General features: G+C 27.8%; 1 protein-coding gene across 1 annotated transcript; it reads left to right on the top strand.

Moving 5' to 3' along the window:
* Window positions 1-117: 117 nt before the first annotated feature.
* Window positions 118-3,255, top strand: LOC136088883 (uncharacterized). The gene is made up of 2 exons (XM_065813924.1): window positions 118-716; window positions 1,392-3,255. Exon 2 carries the CDS (start codon window positions 2,343-2,345, stop codon window positions 3,249-3,251), a length of 909 nt encoding a protein of 302 aa, XP_065669996.1. The 5' UTR covers window positions 118-716; window positions 1,392-2,342; the 3' UTR covers window positions 3,252-3,255.
* Window positions 3,256-16,580: the final 13,325 nt, after the last annotated feature.

Here is a 16,580-nt window from a genome sequence, read left to right as displayed (position 1 = left end):
TTAGGTATTTACATATAATTGATAGGTTATTTTTTTTTAGTATAATACTTTTTTAATTCAATTTATTTTTTATTAGTTCTTATATTTTTATTAAAATTTAAATTTGCTATTTCTTACAGGTTTTCCTATTTATCAAATTTTTGAATATTTCAATGTGGTCTATGTACGGAAAGAAAACTCTCGAGTAATTGAAGATGCTATTCCTCATAGTTTGATTGAAACAGATGTATTGCGTTGGACACCAAAAGGATTTTCATGGAAAAAAGCAATGAGTAAAAATATTCTTTCAAGTGATAATTGGCTACCTTTTTCAATTTTAAAAATAAAGTTGACACATGGTCAATTACTTAAATTTACTATTTTAATATTTACTTATTAATTCAAACATAACATATGTATCTATATATTTGTATTAGTTTAATAGTTTAAAAATATTTTGTAGCTGATAAAACTGAGTGTGAGTATAGATCTCAGGATAAAGGAATAAAAGAGAAAGAAAAGAATGGCGATGAGATTAAGTGTTAAGAACTTGGAATTGATTTACTGGTGTTTCATGATGATACAAATTCAAAGCCCTTTGGAAATAATAATACTTCACACTGAAAGCGAAAAACACATTTAATAAGTGATTGCAATGATTTTGACGATTCAACACCATTCAATTGGAACCACCAGTTATCAAAAGGTTTTAAAACAAAAAAGTTCTATCATAAATGGTAATTATTTCATTACTTTAAATAAAAGTTTTGTAAAATTCCCATGTGGCGTTATTTGTTATATAGTAGTGGTATCACAGGGTTGTCAAAATGTTAAAAATCAGGGAAAGGTTAGTTAATTTGTTTTAGGTCAGTGAAAATTTATGGAGTTTAAATTATTTTCAGAACAAACCAAAAAAAACTTTCAACTTATTAAATTTTTTTTCACAGTTTGTTTTTATCGATTATTTTTATTTTGTTTGTCAGCAAATATAAATTCAATTGTGATTCTGGAAAAAATCAAAGAATTTAATTTTTAATGTAGGTGGCCACCATGTATAAATAATTAAATAACGCAGCAGTATTATGCAAAGGTAAAAAGTGGTGAAGCCAACAATTACTACACTCTGGTATTGCACAAAAACAATTCTGAAAACTGAACTTATGTTCATAATTTTCTGCAATGATTTTAAAACTGTTTAAATTTTTCCATTTTAGCAAAGTTGTTTACTTCAGATGAATTAATTCAAATTTCAAATTCAAGTTTAACATATCGTATATCACATGCTTTGCGTTATTTAATTATTTAAATTTTTAATTATCAATTAAGTTAGAAAGGTGATTTATTTTATTTTACTATAAATTTATTTATTGTGAGTTTAAGTTTTTTTAAAATGTGCAAAAAATTTTACAAAGGCAAATTAAGTAACCTCAAAGATCACCTTCTTCGAAAACACAAAGAAAAAGCCGACGAAATTGAATTAGTTGAAGCTACCCCAGCTACAAGGCATCGAAATGACGATGAAATTCAATTAATTAAACGAATCAAGCTAGAAGTTGATGTAAATCAATTAATTGGAGAAATGATTCGATTAATGATGCGCCGTAACTTGTCTTTAGCATCAGCTGATGAAATCGGACAAATGTCTTTAGTAAAAAATGCACTCAAAAAATTCAATATTTTTATAAATCGTCACAGCATGAAACGCTACATTCAACATGCGAAAATATTTTTTTGCTAATAAGAGAAGAAACTGAAAATGTTCTTATGTCGTTGATGTTCGATAGTGCGTCGCGATATGGAAGAAACTTGTTTGGAGTTAGTTGCAGATATATCAAGGACGGGGAAATAGTTGACAGAACCTTAGGCATAATTACTCAAGAAGGTCGACAGTTTGGCGAAATTTTGGCTGCTCAATTGGAAAATGTGATTGGAAAAATTGGAAAATGTGCTAATGATATCTACACAACTTGCACAGACCAGGGAAAGAATATGATGAAGGCTTCAAATATTCTCCAAAATGCACAAGATCAAATGAAAGTAATCCTTGAAATTTATGGTGACGAATTTATAGATTTCGAAGACGAAGAAATCGATATTGGCGCTTTAGAGAATGAAGAAGGGAATTATAGTGAAGCCCACACTGTTTGCGTTGAAAAATCGGTAGGATTGTTCTGTTCAGCCATGTTTTGTGGCACACATGTGTGTCAGCTAGCTGCCAAGGACGTAACGTCAATGTTTGAAGATGCATTGAATAATATAAGAAAGGTTGCTATTGAATCCAAAAAAGTAGCATATTTTCAAACATAAAAAATCTAAAAAAGCCTCGTATAGACATTGCACCTCGTTGGGATTCCACTTTTTTGATGATACAAGATTTTCATACCAACGCAGAATCATATCAAAGAATAAGACACGACAAGTTAAAGTTAAATGATGCATCATGGAGCTTAATAGATGAATATTTCAACGCATTTTTACCAATACATTCGGCCATGATGGATTTTCAATCACCAAAATTATCAATGAGTGAATTCTACGTTCGATGGATTCAAATGAAAATAAAAATCGAGGACGTTCCAGCAGGTGATTTGGGATTAAAATTGTTACTGACCAACGCAATTAATACACGAGAACAAGTTTTTTTTAAATGTGAAGCCTTTATTGCTGCTTTAGTTCTGAATCCTAGATTATCCTTTACATCGGGTCATCAACTGTTTAATACAGAACTGTTGAATAGAGGAATCACACAGTTGATCAAAATCCATCAAAAACTTTGCACTCGACAAGAACAGTCAAATTCTTCATCAACAGAAGAATCCAAACAATTAAATGCGTCATATTCATCAAATACTTCTGAAGAGATACTTCCGATGAACTCAGAAGATGTTGAAGCTGAAAAATTACGCCGTTTCATTGAATATACTGGAGGAGGAACAAGGCAAGGTATTGTTAATGCATCTTCAGAATCAGATGAAGATATTCGTCAACTAGTTTTAAAATGGGCTCTTAATGAAGTGCGAGTGACATTAGACGTTGAATTCAACATTCTTGCTTACTGGAAGAAAAATCAAAAAACAAAATGGGATCGGCTCTATGAAATTTCGCAAGTAGTTTACGGTGCAGCGTTCTCCAGCGTAAAAGTTGAACGTGATTTCTCTAGATTCGCTTTGGTTTATAGCCATCTACGTACTCGCATTTCAAATGATTTCTTAAACTCCATCACGGTGGTAAAAAACAATCTGTATTTAATTGATAAAATAAAATTCGTTTAAAAAACTTGTTTACTTATTTAAAAAACAATTTTCATTTTTTTTTTTAGTCAAACAACTGTTTTTTTTACAAGGTCTCTTAATTTGCAATAGAATCTTTTGAGATTTCATTTTTTCATTATGAAAACTTTTGAGGAATTGTCAATTGAACCTGTCATTTTGAAAAGGACACAAGTCCAAAACTTTTAACAATTAGTTAATGAATTTAAATTAAAAATTTCTGTATGATTTAAATTTTTTTATAAAAAATAAAAGTTACATAAGTTATATATGTTCTTGATTTATCTACTTTTATGTTAAATTTCTTTCGTAGTGTAGAAATTATTTTATTAAAAACCATGCTTTGTTAATTTTTAATAGTTTAAATAAATGGACTTGTGCCCTTTTCAAATGACAGGTTCATTTATTTTATTGTTAAATAAATCATAACTATTATAACTATAAGAATATTATTCGAAATTAGTTATAAGTTACTACCGGTTAGTCTTCTTAATATGAATTTAATGAGCTGAATATAATTTTTGCGAAACCTTTCAAACTCTTCAGCTTAAAGGAATTTAATTTGGCACAAAATTTTTGAAATTATGTGATTTTTTCATAGAATCTTTTGAATTCAATTTTTCAAAATAAAATATTTTTCAGGATCAACTATTAATTAAAAATAACTGAAACAGTGTTTTTTTATTATTATTTTAATCAAAAAAATAATTTTAAGTTTATTCATACTAATAAAAACCACTTTCAGTAATAACAACTCATCTTGAGATGGTTTTTACATTCTTATAATGGAAATTGTCAATATTAATCAGTACTAATCAATAGGGATGACAGTTTTACTTACTTTTTTTTTGCTTACTTGAGTAAGTTAATATTTATTAAAAAGTAAACTACATAAGTAATTTGAAACGTTTTATGTAAATTTACATTTCCCTATAAGTAACTTATTTTTTTGAAACGACTTTTACTTTTTAAAGTAAGACTTTTTACTTTCAAAAAAAAAAGTTATATAAAAGAAGTTTACATCAAAAAGTAATTTACTTTTACATGTAAAAGGAAGTCACGTGAAAAAGCTATTTTACTTTTACATTTAAAAGTTAATTACTTTTGAAAATTACATTACATAATATAAAAGTTTCTCAAACTGTAATTTACATTTACCTATAAAAGTAACTAATTAAAAAAAAATTATATAATAAAGTAACTTGCATATGAAAGTAAATTACATAAAAGTAATATGCTACCAAATGTAAATTAAATTTACAAATAAAATAATATTTTTTAAGTAGGAATTTTTTATTTTAAAAGTAATAACAAATCTTTATTAAAAATAAATTACATCAGAGCCGTAACCAGCTTTTTTTGGTCTTTGAGACTTCCAGACATGGAGCAAACTCCAAACATTTATATGTTTATACTTATGTCAAATAAGGATGCTATGCATAAAATTGCGATGATTGGAGGCTGGGAACAAAAAAGCCCCAAATTTTGTGCCCCCCTGCCCCAAATGTGAGAGCAACAAGTTGATGAAATATTTTTTGTACTGTTTTTAACTAGACTAATATTAATCGATAAATTTTAAATTTCATAGTAAAATATTTTGGCTTTCAAAAATTATGACCATATAAAGTTTAAACCCCCCTCAATTTGAGGGGGTTGTAAATTTTATATGGTCAATATTTTTGAACGCAAATTTTTGCAAAGCATCCTTATTTGACATAAGTATAAATATATAAATGTTTGGCGTTTGCTCCATGTCTGGAAGTTAACTATCTCAAAAGACCGAAAAAAGCTGGTTCTGGCTCTGTACATAAAAACAAATTTAAATTAGATAAGCTTGCATTTTATATAAATTGTAAAGTAAATTAAAAGTAACTTATATAAAGTAAGCAAATAAATTTACTTATATTTTAAGATAACTTTTACATGATCTTGTATAAATGAAATGAAAAAAAGAAAAACTTTAAGGCACTAACATTTAGTTTGCCGCAACATTTGAAAGTTTGAAAATATCAATAATAGGTTTCCACCCATGATTAAAACCCTCTCTAGTTCCGGTCCATGATATTTTTAACTATTATAACCCTTCTCTGAATCAAACTGTCTCAAAAATGTACACTATCTGGCCAACCATTCGAAAGGTCTGGAATTTAGACAAAGCTAAAATAAGACATTTAGCAGAAGGCGCATATACCCATGAGTGACTCAGAAAGGGTAGTTTATTAGAAAAGAAAATAATTTGCGTAGTTGTTAGTCTTTTTTTACAACTTTTTTTACGTAAATGCATTTATTATTTAAAAACTAAGGAAAGTTTAAACTTGTCCTGAATTATGGGAGCTATAACACCATGGCCTGAAGATTAAAGAGCCCCGAACTTTATTAAGAGGACTCATTATTTTTGTAAAGATTTTTCGCCACTTTGATACAAAAAAAGTCCACCTGCTCAAGAATATCTTTTGGCTCTAAAAGTCTTATATCTTTATCTAAGTGTAGTATCAGTGGCCTAGCTACTGCAAGGCCAGTATAAGCAAAACTTACGGTCCCACAAGCAACTAAACCAAGAACCGCAAGGTTCAGAAGCACTAAGATATATTTAAAGAGTTTTTTTGTTTGTTTTTTTTAAGAAAAGTTATCGCTTCAGAGAAACAGTAATTGGGCACCTTGGCCACGTATGTCTACTAACAAAATACACTTTGCTTGGCCGTTGTGTAATATACCTATATCCCGAGCTGTAGCGTAAAAACGATTTATAAGTAGATAAAGAAATAAAAATGTATACAAAAATGCCCTTAAACATTTACCATCCCTACTACAAATGTGAGGGCAACAAATTAGTAATTTTTATTGTTTTTTTTTTCTCACACTAAGTTTACATCCTCACCAAATGAAGTGGTTGTTTCAATCTTTTTCTAAACATTCTTATGTGATAAGGAAGAACACACTTAAGTTTGGTACTTTAGTATGTTTTTGTTTATACCACAACATTGCACAATTTTAAAGAAAATTTAATATGAAATCTTATAAAAACCATTTTGACCAAAGTTATTGCGTTTACATAATTATATTAATAATACATCTCATAATTAACGAGCGCAAATTTTGAGATGTAATATTGATGTAATTATTAAAGACATTATTGTGTTATTGGTTATTTGGTTATCCATAAAGTCTTTAAATGAGTTTAATGTTGTTTTTAACAACACGTTAAAAGGTTTTAAGAAACTCTCATTTGTACGTAACTATATAATAATATTATTAGTTAAAGAAGAGGCTATTGATTAATTAATTGTAATTGGTTTGTTGATAAAAGGAACCGTTGCATGTACAAATTGTAAAACTTTTTTACATTTTCCTAAACATTCTAATGTGATATAAACAAGAACATACTTGAGTTTGGCACTTAAGTATGTTTTATTTACCAAAAGTATATTTATTAACCAAAATCATTGGTTTTTCAGAATCATAATATTACATCTCAGAGTTTACGCAAGTAGACATCATTATATTATTGGTTACCATAAAGTCTTTAAATGAGTTTAATATGGTTTTTAACAACACATTTAAAGACTTCATTTGTACGTAGGTATTAATAATATTATTAGTTAAAGATGCTGTTGATTAAGTAACTTTAATAGGTTTGGTAATAAAGAATACGCCGCATTTTCAAATTATGAAACATTTTTACATCGCTTTTAATGTGGTATAATACCACGCAATACTTGTATTTAAATCCATTTAAAGTTAAATCATGTATTTTGTTTAATTTATATTTTCATGGATAAAATTTTTTTAAACCATTTTATTTATATGTTATTAAAAAATAAAAAATTCAAAATTTCTGTTATTTATTCAATATTTCTTCTGTTTTAGTATGTTATTTTAGAAAAAGGTTCACCTTTTTCTAAAATAACATACTAAAACAGGAGAATTTGGTACTTCAGATACATATATTTTAATTTTTTAGATATATTTTCAAAAAATACAAAACTATAATTGTCAACTTAAATAAGGTTGTTAAACTCAAACTTTAGAAAAACAAATGATCATCAATTTTTAATGACAAGTTTTTAATGTCTTTATTATGTACGGATATTTAGAGGCTTGGCAATAGGACTATTTTTGTCTACTTCTTTTCCCCGCCTTACGTATATTTTACAAAAGAAAATTAATTATTTGTAACGGCAAATTAAGAAAAATAAAAAGTTATAAAAATTAAAAATCCATCACTGTATTAAAGAATGTCTTTATATAATAATAAAAAAAAAACCAATGACGAAATTATATTTTAAAAAAAAATTAATTTGATAATTATCGATTCCCATTTAAATCCCCTAAATAGTTGGGGAGGTTGCTCAAAATTTATATGTCTAAGTTTTTGAACATTAAGAGATTATTGCATGATATTAGAGACTTGTTAATGAACTTAAATTTAGTTTAAAATGATAAAAAAATGTATTTATAAATGTTATAAACTCATCATTCTCACACCAGTTGTATAAATGGAAAGTCAACATTTTTAAGGGTTTATTTTTAGCAGACTCCGATTATCGCAATACTTTTGAAAAACTTTACATAAAATGAATATATAAATGTTTGGAGTTTGCTTGATGTCGTTACATAAAGTTAAGTTCTCAAACAAAAACAAAAAGCTTGCTACAGGCCTGATTTTAAATTTGTGATTGGAATCTGGTTGTTTAAATATTGTGATTTGCACTTTTGTTATTTTTTTTACTTTAAATTTTTTGAAAATTTAAAATAAAAAAAGTAACAAAAATTTACTGAAAAAAAAAGAATTTGATATTATTTCATCTGTATGATAAAACAACATCAAGACAATCTTCTTCACAATCGACCATATAATTTTAAACTTGAAAGTGTGCTTTTTTGAACCATCCTACTAAATACGCTATATTAAATAAATTAAAGAAAGCGGTTTTTGCGGTTATTAAAAGTTATAAATTTTTTTTCAAGTTAAATACTTTTACATTTATACTTTTTTAACTTTAATTTTTTTTTTCAAATTAATCTTGATGTTATTTACATCAGTTGTTTGAAAGTTTTTTTTTGAAAGACTGTCTGGTTTAATGTTCTTGCTTTGGAAATGGCTCTACATTTTGCAATTTTATTCTAAGTTTTGTATTTTGGCTTCCTTTATTCAGCGTGGTTGTTAAAAACCAATCTAACCAAAAAAAGTTATTTCTGGAAATGACCAACTCGAATAATTGTTAGATAATAGAATAATAAAGGAATACTTGTTTTCTGGAATGGACTAATTGAATTTAGTTCATTCCAGACAACAATTTTATGAATGGCTATTAATAAATAAACAAAAAAAATTAATTTTATTTTCTGAGTGGCTGTTTCGACCAGAGCTGACCATTGCCGTCCCGAATGGGAGTGAGGGGGTATCCCCCACCTCAAAGCTATTATATATGCATTTGAGTTAGCACATTTTGTTGGCAAGTTTTGAAGTATTGTTGGCAAATATCAAATATCGAGGACCCTTTTTTTTGTGTGCGTGTGTGTCTCTAGTTGGCAAAAAACACATAGGACCCCCTCCTCAATCAGAGACCTCTTCGGGACGGCTCTGACAACAACCACGCTGAATAAGAGAAGCGAAAAGCAGCAGCATAACTACAAATACGCCCGGCTCATTTACGGTAAATTTTTATCAAGGCCACTAACTTATCTCCTCTATCTAATTACACAAAGCTTCTTTAATGACCTTTACTAGAATTAAGTTGAGTTCTACACAAAATTTAATGTACTGATTAGTTATTATTAGCATTTTATATTATATTTAGACCATATTAAACTCTTACCATTACCATATTGAAGTCTTATATTTCAGCAAAGAAATCAGAGACGATTTCCAGAGTTGGGGGAGAAAAATAAACAAATGAAAAACGGTTATTTTCATAGCCAAATTTTTTTTAAAACATTATAGCAGCTGAACGTCTGTTAATTTATAAGAGTGCCTAAGGATAGTAAGATTAAAGAAGTTAAGTTAAATTTTTTTTATTAGTTTATAATGAGATACATTTAATTCATCATTATATGTTGCTTACATGTATATTAAATAATATATTTTCTTTAGATGCTTGTCTACCTTTGCACACAGAAAATAGATTGATAGTCTTAAGAAGTCAAAAAGATAACGTTGTGATAAGATGTGTTATAAGGTTATATTTTTTTATTGTATATTTGTAATATTGTCAGTGATATTGTTACCTGTTTAGATTTTTCCAAATTTATCTTTTATAATGTTAAAGCAATAAAGTCATTGCACTATATTTTCAAGGCAATGTCACAATTATTTTATTTGCTTACACATGATTCTTTTTCCAATGCTAATACACTCTAAAAAGTCTGTTAAAAATGTTAACTGAGTATCACCAGTATTACAGTTTACAGTAACTTCGTAACAGATATGGATTAAATTAAGAAATGAGAGAATAGAACAATGGGTTACTCCTTTTGCTACAAATTATCGGAATACTTTTGTTAAGTTCACGGAGTTGACGCGTGTAGAAATTTTTTTTTTTTGTTTCCATAGATTTCAGTGTATTATATAATAATTGTTTGTTCATGTTTCATAAAATTCAGCGTCACATTTATTGACACATTGTTCAACATTATTCAAATTTATATTTATTAAAATTTAAAGAGAAATTACTTAAATGTTTAGACTGTATGGAGGACATTAAAACCCGTTTCAGTCCCAATAATAAAGTAGAATATATTGGTTATCAATCTATCAACAATATATTCTGGCAGTTTATGCAAGATGTTCATGCCTTACAGTACGATAAATTGACTACGGTTCGTTGAGCAGAGATTAACACTCGCTAAATACAACTAAAAGTTTAGTTTATATTTAGTGTATCACTTAGTTAACGTGTTATACATGAAGATTTACGATTTTTGTTACAAAGTGTTATTTTTTATTTTACTAAAGGTTTATTTTTCTTGACTCAATCTAAAGATTTATTTTTTTTGACCCCATCCAAAACCCGACTGATTCTAATACCAATCGGTGTAAATAATTTGTTCCTTTTAAAATAAATACTACAAAATGTTTTGGTTATGTTTATTTTGTTACAAAAAAATTACGAGCAATTGTTAAACATCATGGCAATTAGGTCAGGATAACCGAAATAGTTTTTTATTTCAATGGTACGAAGGATCCTGTGACTTCAACTTTGTATCCGTTAAACTTACGGTATGTTTCAATCGTGTAGGGTAAAGCGACCAAATTCAAGTCAATTTATTTATGTTAATAAGGTTACATCATAATATAAATTGTTTATGTTACTTGCATGATAAAAGCTGAATATTTAAAACAAAAAGTTTAAAAACATTTTTCGCTTTATAATATTTAGAGTTATTTAATATTTTGAATTAATATATTTAAGAATTAAATTTGTTATCGTTTATAATATGAGCATTTGCATTATTTCCGATTTGAAATAGAATCGAAAAAAATTAAAAGCCAGGCTGATATTTCGTCAAGTTTGCTGTAATTTGGTCGAATTCTTTTACCTTTGTTATCTTTATTTGTCTACGCAGTTTTTATTATAAAAAATAAAATTAAGACCCGAGTGCTGAAAGGTATATCTTTCTAACAGTGTATGATTGTCTTGAAGATCTATTTGTTAACATATTTTTAGAAAAAAAAATTGCAAAAATGTGGCATTTTTTTTAGAAACGAAATTGTAAAGATGTGGCCGGAATTAGGACACTTTACCCTAACGGATATAATCCGTCGAACTAATACTCCATTAAATTAACGGAGATCTCCGTTTCACAGTTATTGGAAATAATCAAAAAACGGCATGAATTCCATTTTTGTAAAAATCTGATATGAAAAATTTGGGCAAGATTGTTGCAAACGGACCATATTTTCATTTTCTTAAAAAGGTTAAACCACTTTACGCTTCCCCGCAGCTGTCCAAAGTTGTCATTAAAAAAAATTAATAATCTTTTAGCAAAAAAACGATAATTTTTAACTTTTATCCTGTATCACAAAACAGTTTTTGCTATTGTACACCAATCAATTAATAGAATATTAATCAAGCTTTCAGAGTAAAAAGAAAAATATTTTATAAAGTTACGTTTTTTACCTTAAAAATGCAGGGAAAAGTAACTTTTTAGACAAAGAAATAATAGCTCACTTGAATGTGATTTTAAGTAATTTCTTTATGTTTCTGTAAAAATCTTTTTTTTTTTTTTTTTTTTATTCAAATTTTTTTTGTTCTTTAATCCTTACAAATTCGTAAAATATAATAGAATCTTTACAGAGTAAATAAAATTATAAAAAAAAAAAAATTACAAAGTTACGTTATACAAAAAAATATATAAAGTAAAACTGTAAAGTATTAGAAATTACTTCAAAGAACGCGGAAAACTTGCAGAAGACCGACGGTCTTGTCATCAAGAAACCGCTATGCGTTACTAATATTTTTGGATGCTTTATTTTAAAATAAGTTTATTTTTTTTTATTTATTTTTTTTAAATAAAAAAACAAAAACAAAAAAATGTTATCGGTTTTCGGCAGAATGAGAATAAAAATCCAAAATGCAAAAAAACAAAGAATGCAGACAAAAAGATGTTTTTAATTTTTATTCAATATAAGTAGGTACACGATTTGCTAAATAGGTAAATTGCTAAATAGGTAATATATAGTCGTTCGAGTGTTGATAAATAAGCCTATTATTCGCTTTTGTGTTTTTGTTATTGCTGTTGTTTTTGAGTTATTTAGAGTTTTTTGGGTTATTTAGAGTTTTTTGAGTTATTAGAGTTTACATTAGTTTCGGAACAAAGTTAGATTTATACATAGTTTTAAATGTTTTTGGGTTAATAAAAGTTCATAAAGTTGTTAGTGTTTAAAATGAGATCTTTTAATAACGTTTTCAGAGTATTTAAGTTATTCGATTTTTCCAGTTGAGTATTTTTTGATATTAATTTATTATATAGATAAGGACCACGGTACGAAATGGAAAAGTGCGAGAGATTTGTTTTTTTAAAAGGTAGGTTGAAGTTTCCCGTTCCTCTGGTATGGTATCTATTTTTGCTATTTTGGAAAAAATTCTTTGAAAAGTAAGAAGGAACAAGTCCAAGTTTATATTTGAGCATAAATAACAAATTTTGAAATATATTGATTTGATATACATTTAATGCTTTCAAATTTTTTAAAAGTGGCTCAGCATGCGAGAGTCTATCCTTATTAAAAACTATTCTTGCAGCATGTTTTTGCTTTCGATATAGTGTAGTTAGTTTGGATCTATGAGTGCTCGCCCATGCAACATTAGCGTATATATAGTAGCTTTGTATAAACGAGAAGTATAGAAGCTTTAAATTATCAGGAGACAGAATAGAACTAGCTTTGTAGAGGATACCAATGTTTTTTGATATTTTGGTATTTAATATATCTATATGTGATTTCCATGAGATGTTCTCATCAATAAGTATCCCAAGAAATTTAGTTGCTTGGGTTCTCTCTATTTCTTTAGTATCTATATTTAGCGAAGGTAAATCGGGTGGTATTTTTATAAGGTTAGAATGAAAAAGAATGTATTTGGTTTTTTCTGTGTTTAACGATAATTTGTTAGATTTTAACCAACTGTTTATTTTTTCAAGTTCACTATTTGTAGTTTCATAAAGTTCTGTAATTGATGAGGATGCATAAAATAAATTGGTGTCGTCCGCGAACATTATGAAATCTAATTTACTTGAGGCTTTAGGAAGATCGTTTATGTATATTAAAAACAAAAGAGGTGCAAGAATGGAACCTTGGGGGACACCGCATTTTATTTTGAGTAATTTTGAAATTTTTTTTCCATGAGCAATAACGCATTGTTTTCTGTCTAGTAAAAAATTTTTGAACCAGTTTAGTGCAACACCTTTTATTCCATATTTTTCCATTTTCCTAATTAAGATAGCGTGATCTACCGTGTCAAATGCCTTAGATAAATCAACAAAGACTCCAAGGACGTATTTTTTTTTTTCAAAGGAGTCATTTATATTATTTATAAGATCAAGAATTGCGTGTTCGGTTGAATGTTGCTTTTGGAAGCCAAACTGTTTTTCATTTAGGATTTTGTTATTTGTTAGATATTTATACAGTTTATTGTATATTACTCTCTCTAAAAGTTTTGAAAATACAGGTAGCACTGAGATAGGTCTGTAGTTATTTAGTGTAAATGCATCACCGGTTTTTAATACTGGTATTACCTTAGCTATTTTTAATTTATTCGGTACGGATCCTGTAATAATTGAAGATTTAAAAATTTCATAGACTGGTTGTTTTATCTCCGGAAACACATTTACAACTATATAGCTACAAATGTCGTCTATCCCAGGGGCCTTATTCGTCTTAAGAGAGTTTTTTGCAATTTCTAGTTCTTCATGGTTTAGTTCAGAGAAAATATTTAAACAGAAATGTTGGTTTGTGATATAGGTTTCGAAAGAGATATCAGGGCATTGAATTTTTGAAGCCATATTAGGGCCTATGTTTGCAAAAAAGCTATTGAAGTTTTCAGCGATAGAAGTTTTGTCGATATTAAGTTTCGTTAACGATAATTTTATCGGGTAAATTATTTGATTTAGTATAGTTTTTACCTATTATTTCTTTCAATATGTTCCAGGTTTTTTTAATATCACTTTTGCTTTTTTGTAGTTGTTTTGAATAATATACTTTTTTTGAATTTTTTCTAATTTTTTCAAATAGATTTTTGTATTCCTTGTATGTAGTTAAGTTAGTTTCGTTTCTGTTTTTTAAATACTTGATATAGAGTTTTTGCTTTGTTTTTGATGATTTTCTAATCCCCTTAGTTATCCATGCGCAGTTTAGATACTTTAGCTTTATTTCTTTCTCTTCAACAGGATAATGTTTATTGTAGTGATCTAGAAAAATATTTACAAATAAATTGTATGCGGAATTTGTGTGTCCAAGGTTACATTCTTGATACACTTCATCCCAATTGACTACCGATAGCGAGTCTTTAAAATTTTTAATAGAGAACTGGTTGATTTTTCTTTTATATACTTTAGTTTTAGGATTGTTATAGGTTCTTAAATCTTGAGATAATGAAAAATAAATAGGAAAATGGTCTGATAAATCGGTTTTGATAATTCCTGTTTTTAAGGAAGTTTCGAGAAATGTATTTGTTAATATATTGTCTATTGCAGAGACGGAGGTTGGGGTTATCCGAGTAGGTTTGTTAATGATTGGAAGGATACATAATTGAAACAGATTATCAAAAAAGAGTTTAGTAACCGCGTTTTCTTTGTAGTTTAGACTGTTAATATTTAAATCTCCTATAAAGAAAATATTTTTTCCCTTGTCATTTATTTTAAGAAAAATTTCATTAAAAAAATTTGAAAATTTAGTTATATCACCTTCTGGAGGTCTATAGCAAGTGGAAATTATAATATTTTTTGAATTATTACCCGTTATCTCAATAGTAAAGACTTCGCTATCAGTGTCTGAGATGGAGAGGTCTGGTCTTACTTTAAACACTTGATTATCTCGGATATACGTTGCGATCCCTCCTCCCCTTTTGATTGTTTTTCTTTCAAAAGATAATAGTTTATAATTTGGAATTTGAAAATTTGTGTTCGTTTGAAATAATTCATCAGAACACCACGTTTCAGTTATGCAAATCATACTAAATGAGTAGTTGCAATCTATTAAAAAGTGTTTTAGTTTATCAAAATTTTTATTTATACTTCTTATATTTATGTGTATTGCAGTAAAATTATTTTTTAGAGTTTCGAGTTCAGTTTTAAAAGTTTCTATTTCAAAGTATTTCGAATCAAAATTATTTCTGTGAAAAATTTGCGCATCAGAGTCGTAAAAATCATTTAATAAAATATTATTAGCGGTTTCGAAGACGTTGCAACGCAGCGTTTCAAAATCTTTTGTGTTGTTTTTGTTTTCGTTAGTCATTGCGTAAAGTGCGGTAAATTAAAACGTGCTAGCATAATAAAAAATGTACAGTACTATTTCACATATCTCGACTTAGTTAAAAATTAAAATTATTTTCGAAAATCTCTGACGAATATTTTATCATATTTGATAATAGCAAATTTACCTTCCTTTCAAAATCTTTTTACATCTTCCCAAAGCTTTTTTCTTATTTCCATCGTTTCGTTCGCATAGTCTTCATTAATGAATATTCCGGTTCCTTTGAGTTTTTTTGATAGCGTTAAAATTTTATTTTTGTTTTGAAAGTCTAATAGTTTTATAATTATAGTTCTTGGAGATTTATCTTCATTAGTTTTCCCAATGCGGTGAGCTCTTTCAATGATTACGTCTTCAGAGATTCCCAGTTTGTTTCTAAATAGATCTTTAACTTTCTTTGTACAGTCATTCCAAGATTCCATGGGCAGCTCAGTTAAACCATCAATCCTTAGATTATTACGGCGTGAACGATTTTCAAGGTCAATATTTTTTTTTTTTAGATTGTTAATTTCCATGGCCATCAAACTGTTAGTTTCCGAAATTCTTTTTAAGAAGTTTTCTTCCTGAAAGTTGATACTTTCCTTTATTTCATTGATGTCTTTTTCAATTATCTTAACCTTCGATTTGCTTTTATTGAACTCATTTTCAAGTTTGTCGAGCCGATCTGTTATTATTTTTAGATTAGCACTTATGATATCGCTAAATATCTTTTCCTGTTTTTTTAAAAGGTTGACAGTTTCACTAAGAATACTTTTTTTTTGTTCTTCCAGTTTAGTGGTTATTAGTTTTTCAATATTTATCATTGTAACTTCCATATTGTAAATTTTTTTTGATAAACACGTCTTGCTTCTACCATGCCGCAGATGAAAAAAAAAAACTAAATACGTAGGGCTAAAATTCAACCCTTCTCCTTTTAATCCAAAATAGTTTTTGATGCCGTCCGGACCCACCCAATAACTACTTTTTTTCAATTTAAAAATGTCTCTATTGATGACCTTTTCTCTCTTTCTTACATAAAAATGACTGACATTTTAAATACTCCATAATTTTATTATAAAACAATATATTTTTTATGATTTACCACCTTCTATAAAGTACTGTTTAGAAATATCTTTTAAATTGATATAACTTTAAACCCTCCGCATTTTAAATATAGGGATCCGTGGTTCGCGTGAACTTCTTGTTAAATGCTTTTTTGTAATGCTCTGTGAATGGTACTTTATGAGGGCAAAAAAACAAAATAAATATAAATGAAAATTAAAAAAAAAAAGAAAGACAAAACCGAACATGGAATTTATAACTTCAAATTAACTTAATCTTGCGGTGAGACCAGATGCAATGCTTGTAGCTTATTTATGTGAATCAAATCG

Source organism: Hydra vulgaris, chromosome 12 (assembly GCF_038396675.1).
Source record: "Hydra vulgaris chromosome 12, alternate assembly HydraT2T_AEP".
Taxonomy (NCBI): domain Eukaryota; kingdom Metazoa; phylum Cnidaria; class Hydrozoa; order Anthoathecata; family Hydridae; genus Hydra; species Hydra vulgaris.
The sequence above is the reverse complement of the archived record's forward strand: the minus strand, read 5'-3'. Positions and strand labels throughout refer to the sequence as shown.